Raw genomic sequence first — 8,863 nt, 5'->3', positions numbered from 1 at the left:
AGGCTTTTAAATTATTTAGTTTACCACCAAACAAAAGTTGCTAATTTAATCATACCCTGAGGATATGAAAGCAGAAGTGGCCCCACCCCTACCTAGCTCATGGCTGCAAAGGATGAACTCACCAAGGCAATGCAGGAGAGCGCACCCTGGTGGTGAGGACAAGGGAGAGCTAGCAGGCTACCATCCAAACCCAGAACCAGGGTTATGGGTTGGCCCATCCCAACATCTACCCCATCTGTGATCTGCTGGAACATGTGAAGGGATCTGACCCACAGACCCAAAGCTGCAGGATCTCCACAACGCGGGGCAACAGCAAAGGATCCAGGAGGAGCCCTAGTGAGGGCCCAGCATCTATAGTATAGAGAAACCAAAGGCCTAGAACCAGACCAATGACTCTGCAATGAAGACTTCCAAGTAAAGATACAGGGACAAAAGGGTTTACTGTGTGACTCACTGTGTCTCACTACAGCGTCCATGACAAGATTTTCTTCCTTTTTTTTTTTTTTTTTTGTTGTTTTTTCCTTTATTTTTTCTCTTACCGCCCCCCATCTCCCGGGGAAGGGCTACAAGGGCAGAGGGCGGATACACAGGGACAGGAAATGAATGGGATTGAGATGTATGATGTGAAAAATACAAAGAACAAAAAAGAAAGTTTAAAAAAAAGCTGCCAACTTATTTATGACCTCAATAAAACCACCACAACAGAAATTCAAAAAAGTATTATGAGAAAATTATACTCTTATTATCCATGTGCTTAGATCCAAAAATCTTTTATAAATTATTAGTAAAGTGGTGTATAGAAATACTGATATACCATCATTAAGAAATGTAAAGTTAATTTTATATTTGAAAACTTAACAAATACACTTTGTGTTGTAAGTAGATAACCCCAAAAGTCAATATGATCTTCTCAGACTATACCCCCAAAAGTCTGTTAGACAAAATTAAATGTTGTTCAATGTAAAAAGAAATCTTTGACAAACTGGCTATTGGAACTCCTTTTTTTAAAGTTATTAATTATTTTTTATATTCCAATTCAATCTTATAATAGTGTGTTATAAACTTGTAGCTAATGTCCTGGTTACTTTTCCATTGCTGTTGTAAACACTATGACCAAAGCAGTTTACAGAAGGAAGGGTGTATTTGGCCTACAGGTCAGAGGAATAACAATCTTCAATGGCAGGGAATATGACAGGAAGCAGCAGACATAGCAGTTGCAGCATAAACTAAGGGCTTTCATCTTGAACCACAAGCAGAAAACAGAAAGAACACACTGGGAATAGCTTGAGTCTTTTGTCTCTCAAAGCCCACCTCCATTGACATATCTTCTACAGCAAGACCACACCTCCTAAGCCTCCATAAACAGCACCAGTAATTGGAGATCAAGCATGCAAATGTCCAAGATTATGGGAGATGTCTCATTCAAATCACCACAACAACCAAGCAAGGATTTCTGCTTTCAGTAATGCTACCCAATGTTATACTCAGTCATAGAAACTGAAAAATAGCAAGAGAATGAAGCAATTAGGATAAAAGATTATCACTGAATACATAAATAGGTCATAGGCCAAAAGAAAATATTTCAAACACATATAGCCAAAACATTTGTATATAGCATGTAAATAATTTGTGTACTTGGTAATAAAAAGTCAATGCAAGGAGCCAAGATGGCGGCGGCGGTTGGGGTCTCCTTGAAGCGCGGCTTCCCGGCTACCGCTCTCGGCAGAGTCGGCCTGCAGTTTCAGGCCTGCCGAGGGGCACAGACAGCTGCTGCTGCTGCTGCTGCTGCTCCCCGAATCAAAAAATTTGCCATTTACCGATGGGACCCGGACAAGACTGGAGATAAGCCCCGAATGCAGACTTACGAAGTTGATCTGAATAAGTGTGGACCTATGGTGTTGGATGCTCTAATTAAGATTAAGAATGAAATTGATTCCACTTTGACTTTCCGGAGATCATGTAGAGAAGGGATCTGTGGCTCTTGTGCCATGAACATCAACGGAGGCAACACTCTGGCGTGCACTCGAAGGATCGACACGGACCTCAGCAAAGTCTCAAAAATTTACCCTCTTCCACATATGTATGTGATCAAGGATCTAGTCCCTGATCTGAGTAACTTCTACGCACAGTACAAATCCATTGAACCCTATCTGAAGAAGAAGGATGAGTCCAAGGAGGGCAAGCAGCAGTATCTGCAGTCCATCGAGGACCGGGAGAAGCTGGACGGACTGTACGAATGCATCCTCTGTGCCTGCTGTAGCACCAGCTGCCCCAGCTACTGGTGGAATGGAGACAAGTACCTGGGGCCCGCCGTTCTCATGCAGGCCTATCGCTGGATGATCGACTCCAGAGACGACTTCACAGAGGAGCGCCTGGCCAAGCTGCAGGACCCCTTCTCTCTCTACCGCTGCCACACCATCATGAACTGTACACGGACCTGTCCCAAGGGTCTGAATCCAGGGAAAGCCATTGCTGAAATCAAGAAGATGATGGCGACCTACAAAGAGAAGAGGGCACTGGCGTAACCCTCTCCATGCTGAATGTCAGCTCCGACTTTAATCTCTTCAGACACCTGGATTCTCCAGGAAAACAGCATGTACAATAAACATTTTAAGAAATAAAAAAAAATAAAAAGTCAATGCAAATTGGAAAGAGATTGAACACATTTTATAAAAGATTTGCAAATTTTGAAATAAATGAAAGAATACTGAAATTCATTATTTACCAACAAAATAAATACAAATTAAAACTGCAACAACATTCTTCACTGATTGACTACAATGGCAGAGTTTGAGATATTTTTATATTTTTTTATTTTATTCTTTGAGAATGTCATACATACATATATATACTTGGATCATATTTACTCCATGCTCCTTCTGCAACTACTCCTAGACCACAAGACAACAGTGCCCTCCCAACTTCATGTCAACTTTTTAAATTAATGTTTTAAATAACCCACTAAGTTTAATTAGTGCTGCTTGCGTGTACTTGGGTATAGGACCATTCCAAGGAGCATGGACAGCCTACCAGGGGCCACATCCCAGAAAAAGACTGTCTCTCCCCCAATAACTATAATCTGGCAGTAGTTCCTTAGCTGAGGATAGGGACTTATGGGATCCTTCCCCCATGGACCTGGGAACTTAGCTGGTTTGATTTTGTAAGGGTCTTGTTCAGACAACAGCCTGCTGTGTGTTCAGGGCTTTCTAGCAGTCCTAACAGACCGTACAATCTTTTCTCTTCCTCTCCATGTTCTCTGAAGCTTGAGAGGAGGGGGTGCAGAGGAATGGGACACAAATGCCACATTTAGGACTGTGTTCCACTGCTACTCACTCTCTGTATTTTCATCATTTGTCAGTCTCTGTATTAGCACTCATCCTCTGAAAAAAGGAGCTACCCTGAGGAGAGCTGGAAGCTGTAGTAATCTATGGTTTGCAATGGTAGCATTCAGAATGTAATAAAAAAACCAAAACAAAACAAAAAAAAAAACCAAAAAACAAAAACCAATCCTACTATTCATATATGGAAAAGCATGGATACATTTCAGCTCAAATTGTGCTGGCTAGTTTTACGTCAACTTGGCATAAACTACAGTCATTAGTGGAGTGAGCCTCAGTTGAGAAAATGTCTCCAGACAAACTTGTCTGTAGGCAGGTCTGTAGGCCATATTCTTAATCAGCGATTGAAGTAGGCGGGCCCAGCCCATTGTGGGTGGTGCCATCCTGGGTTCTATAGGAAAGCAGAATGAGCTGGTCATGAGAGGCAAGATAGTAAGCAGCACCCCACCATGGCCTCTGCATCAGGTCCTGCCTCTAGGTTCTTGCTCTGCCCTCACTGTTTCTGATGAGGAACTGTAATATGGAATTCTGAGCAAAAGTATCCCTTTTCTCCCTGTGTTTCTTATGGTCATGGTGCTTCATCACAGCAATAGTAATCCTAATGAAAACACCAATATTTTACCAAAAGAAGTGAGGCCCACTCATGATACGCTGGAATGGGGAAAGCCAACCTAATCTGACAAACAAAAGTAACAACCAAAGAATACCAGACTCCACCCTGCTTACTAAAGGGAAGGAGTTATTGACTTTAATGGAACATGAGTAATTTTTGTGTTTGATGGAAATATTCTATGCCTTAGTTATGAAGTTGATCAAATAGTTGAGTACATTTATGAGAACGTGGAGTTTAACAATTAAATAAGCTACATTTTTATCATTCATGCTCACTCAAGTTATATCTCAACAAACTTGATTTTAAAAAAAGCAATTAAAAATATGATGAAAAATATTTATTTTTGCAAAAATAAAATAACATTGACTAATATTTTGGTAAAATTCTATAAATAAAATTGCTTATATTTGATAACGTCTGGTGTAATAGCTTGTATTCAAATAAGTTATTTTGTGGCAATTGTTTTATAGCAATGTGTAATATGGTATCATTATGATCTTAAATTTAGAGTTTTTAAAATATAAATTCCTTTGTGTTGTTACAGGATAAATTTCATGGATATGTTAAATAACTGATTAGTTGAAAATGTCTGCTACATTCCCATGTTATTTTTGAAAGTTGTTTTGTATTTAGATGTGCTAAAAATTAAAAACAAATTTCCTGTTTTGCTTTTCCCTTTAGCACTGGAGGACATAAAGTCTTCCAATATGAATGAGACAGGAAACTCTTGGGAATTATCTTTTCAAGATGACAATATTTATTGTTTAAAAAAAATTTGTGGAACTTTTCATTGGGCGGACCCTACTTAGGAGCTCTTCTGCTGCCATCTGTCAGTTCTTGACGTTGCTCTGTCTCCTCTCCACCCCTTTAAAAATCTTATTCCATAATCAGTATGGAGAACAGTTTCTGTTTACTTTTCACATTGTGGCATGGATTTCCTGAGTGTGGGGCGAGTTCTCCAAATTGTCATTACAAAGAATAAATTTCAATAAAAGTCAGTGTTTGAACTGATAGAAACACCCAGAACATATGAAAGAAAGGACTAAAAGCATATTCAAGTCTTACAATATCGTCCTTAATATTATTTGGAGAGACAGCATGAAGAGCATGTAATATCACATTGGCGTTTCAGAAGGCAGGTGGGGATGCTATTTCCTTTGAGTCACCAAGGCTTTGGAGATCTTCAACTGTTATTACTTACATGTGAAGCACTACTTTAAACAGGAAAGAATCACTGACTGAATATACTACAGATCTGAGGATGCATGCACTTTTCAGTAAAGAGTCAAATATGCAAAACCCAAAACTGAAAAGAAAATGTATCCACCAGTAATAAGTGCTATTCTTGTAGCATTTATTATTTTCCTGTCAATGTGGCCTGCAAATGGGCTAGCTGAGCCTGTGGTCAGGCTCCAAGGTGACACTGTTAACCACCAAGCCACATAAAAGGGGTCAGATACAAAGGACTCAGTGCTTGGCTGTGATTTTGCCTAAAATGGTTGGACCTATCAGGAAAGAACTCTTGGTTTATTCATGAATACATAGTCTTGCTGCTGAGAAGGATATTAATTCCTGTGCTGATGACTGAGTATCCATTGTAATCCCATGTAAGTGTCTGTCAGGAAGCATCCACTTTCAGGTGTAAACATCCAGTAATAGCCTGTGTTTCTAAAGATTTAGTAGTGGAATTAATTCTAATGCTCACCAACAGCATGAACAACAAATTGTGATACTACATGTAGTAGAGATGTTAGACAAATTATGGTTCATGGAATACAAATCACAGTCCCTGTTTTAACCATATTATTAACTTCATGCAAAATACCCCCAGCAACTTTTACTTTCTTCTGTGCAGTTTGTTCTCATCACACCTGCATAGAGAGTTTGTTAGATGATACCAATTTGAAAACATTCAAGTGCTGGGGGTGATAGTGCACAGGTGGATCTTTGTGAGTTTGAGGCCAGCCTGATCTATATAGCAAGTTCTAGGCCAGCCAGAAGACCACAGTTAAAAGCTGTCTCAAAATGGAAAAACAAACAAACACACAAACAAAAACAGGAAGCCTGGTATAAATAAAGTGAGTATTTGCTGTATTTCTTCAGGTATTAAGCTCTTCATGTTTCTAAAACAAACCATTCCTTTGGAGATTTCAGATGAAACTAGTTTGAAACATAGCAAAGGGAAGATGTGCAGTTGAGCGTGAGTTATTAATCTAGAGCAAGGCGCAGTGAGTCAATTAGAGAGTGACTTCATTTGTTTGAAGAGAGTGTTTAAGACATAATGGTATCTCTGTTTAAGGTTAGCAGAAAGCGAACTGAAAATTTGGATGGGTTTGACTAACCCAAACCCTTTTTTTCCCTTTCATGTGTACAATCAAGAGTTTCTCTGGATTACATGACAGTGACCTTTACCAGGGAAGTAGATTAGCTTGATGATACTTAAGAGATTGCAATTTGATGACATAAACAAGGAGGGGGATAAATACAGGGAAACGTGTGACCTCTATGATATAGGAAAAACAAGGACAGCTGCTGATAGAAGTAATGAGAGAGGATTTAGGCTATCCATGCAGATGTCTGATAGTTCTGTTTAAAATATCTTGTTTGGAAAAGGAATTTTGTTTTGGATAATCTTTGAAATACCAAGTGAACTCAAAACTACCTTGCAGGAAATTCAAAGTGGAATAATCCATTCTGACCCTTTAAAAAAGAATGCATCTCTTGGCTGTCCTATAGTACTACTTTTAAGGAACACACACACACACACACACACACACACACACATATACACACACATAGAGACATATATGTGTGTGTCTGTGTGTATACACATATATGTACACTTCCATCCCATTCCCACATATATGTGTACACACATATATATTACATGTATGTACATAGATACACACACACACACACACACACACAATTTTCACAAAACCTTCTGACTCAAAAACCAAGAAGTCACTGTGTAGATAACTCATTTTGTCACTCAAGATTTGGGTTTCTTCACATATAAAATAAACTGGGTCAAACAGATGCTCTTTGCTGACAAAAGCTTCTGTCACAAGCTTTAATCACCTAGTTCTAAGGACAACCTGGCTTGTAATTTGCAGATAGGAAATGAAATGAGAGAATGCCAAGAAGGCATTCTTTGGTTGAGGGGCATCTAGGTTGTTGCCAGATTCTGGCTATTACAAATAATGCTGCTATAAACATAGTTGAACAGATGTCATTGTGGTATGATTGTGCAACCTTTGTGAATATGCTCAAGAATGATATTAACAGGTTTTGAGGTAGACTGATTCCCAATTTTCTGAGAAACCATCATACTGATTTTCAAAGCTGCTGTACAATTTTCACTTCCACCAGCAAGGAAGAGTGTTCCTGACTCTACATCCTGTCCAGTATAAGCTGTCATCGGTGTTTTTGATCTTAGCCATTCTGATAGATGTAAGATGGTATCTCAGAGGTGTTTCGATTTGCTTTTCCTTGATGACTAAGGATGTTGAACAATTTCTTAAATGTCTTTCGGCCATCGAGTTTCTTCTGTTGAGGATTCTCTGTTTAATCTGTGCCCATAGTTTAATTAGATTATTTGGTATTTTGGTGTCTAGCTTCTTCAGTTGTTTATATATTTTGGAGATCAGCCCTCTGTCAGATATGGTCCCATTCTGCAGCCTGCTGTTTTGCCTTATTGGCTATGCCTTTTGCTTTAAAGAAGTTCGTCAGTTTTAGGAGGTATCATTTATTAATTGTTGCCCTCATCTCAGTGCCTGTGCTACTGGTGTTATATTTTGGAAGTGGTCTACTGTGCTCATGCATTCAAGACTACTTCTCATTTTCTCTTCTATCAGGTTAAGTGTGGTTGGGTTGATTTTGTGGTCTTTGATCCACTTAGACTTGAGTTTGTGCATGAGATTATATACACATCTATTTTCATTCTTCTATATTCAGATATCCAGTTATGCAAGCAACATTTGTCGAAGATGCTTTCTTTTTTCCATTGCACAATTTTGGCTTCTTTGCCAAAAATCAGGTGTTCATAGCTGTGTAAATTAGTATCAGGGTCTTCAATTTGATTCCATTGATCCACATGTTTGTTTTTATGCTAATACCAAGCTGTTTTCATTACTATAGCCATATTGCACATAATTGTTTTGCTATCCTGTATTGTTTTGTTTTTCCATATGAAGTTGAATATTTTTCTTTTAAGATCTGTGAAGAATTGTGCTGGGATTTTGATGGAGATTGCACTGAATCTGTAGTTTGCTTTTGGTAAGATTGCCATTTTTACTATGTTGATCTTACTTATCCAAGAGCATGGGGGATCTTTCCATTTTCTGATATCTTCTTCAATTTCTTTCTTCAGAGACTTAAAGTTCTTGTCATACAGGTCTTTCACTTGTTTGGTTAGAGTTACCCTAAGATATTTTATGTTATTTGTGGCTATTTTAAATGTTGATGTTTCTCTGACTTCTTTTTAGGCTCATTTATCATTTGTATATAGGAGGGCTACTGAATTTTTTGAGTTAATCTTGTATCCCACCCCTTTACTGAAGGTGTTTATCAGCTATAGGAGTTCCGTTCTAGAACTTTTGGGGTCATTTATGTATACTATCATATCATCTGCAAAGAGTGAAAGTTTGACCTCTTCCTCTCCAATTTGTGTCTCCTTTTCTTGTCTTATTATTACCTAAAACTTTGACTATTATATTGAATAGACATGGAGAGAGTCGACAGTCTTCTTTCCTGATTTTAGTGGGATCACTTTGAGTTTCTCTTTATTTAGTTTGATGTTGGCTATTGGCATGCTGCATATTACCTTTATTATGTTTGTGTATGTTCCCTTGTATCCCTGATCTCTCTAAGACATTTATCATGAAGGGGTATTGGATTTTGTCAAAGGCTT

The 8,863-nt window shown here is 38.5% G+C and overlaps 1 protein-coding gene across 1 annotated transcript; it reads left to right on the top strand.

Annotated features, from left to right (window-relative positions):
* Nucleotides 1-1,663: 1,663 nt before the first annotated feature.
* Nucleotides 1,664-2,592, top strand: LOC127214858 (succinate dehydrogenase [ubiquinone] iron-sulfur subunit, mitochondrial). The gene has a single exon (XM_051175103.1). It carries the CDS (start codon nucleotides 1,668-1,670, stop codon nucleotides 2,523-2,525), a length of 858 nt encoding a protein of 285 aa, XP_051031060.1. The 5' UTR covers nucleotides 1,664-1,667; the 3' UTR covers nucleotides 2,526-2,592.
* Nucleotides 2,593-8,863: the final 6,271 nt, after the last annotated feature.

This window comes from Phodopus roborovskii, unplaced genomic scaffold, assembly GCF_943737965.1.
Source record: "Phodopus roborovskii unplaced genomic scaffold, PHOROB, whole genome shotgun sequence".
NCBI classification, from domain to species: Eukaryota; Metazoa; Chordata; class Mammalia; order Rodentia; family Cricetidae; genus Phodopus; species Phodopus roborovskii.
The sequence above is the reverse complement of the archived record's forward strand: the minus strand, read 5'-3'. Positions and strand labels throughout refer to the sequence as shown.

Bases quoted from the DNA above. Each gene is read 5' to 3' on its own strand.
- LOC127214858 (XM_051175103.1), top strand. From the start codon at position 1,668: ATGGCGGCGGCGGTTGGGGTCTCCTTGAAGCGCGGCTTCCCGGCTACC.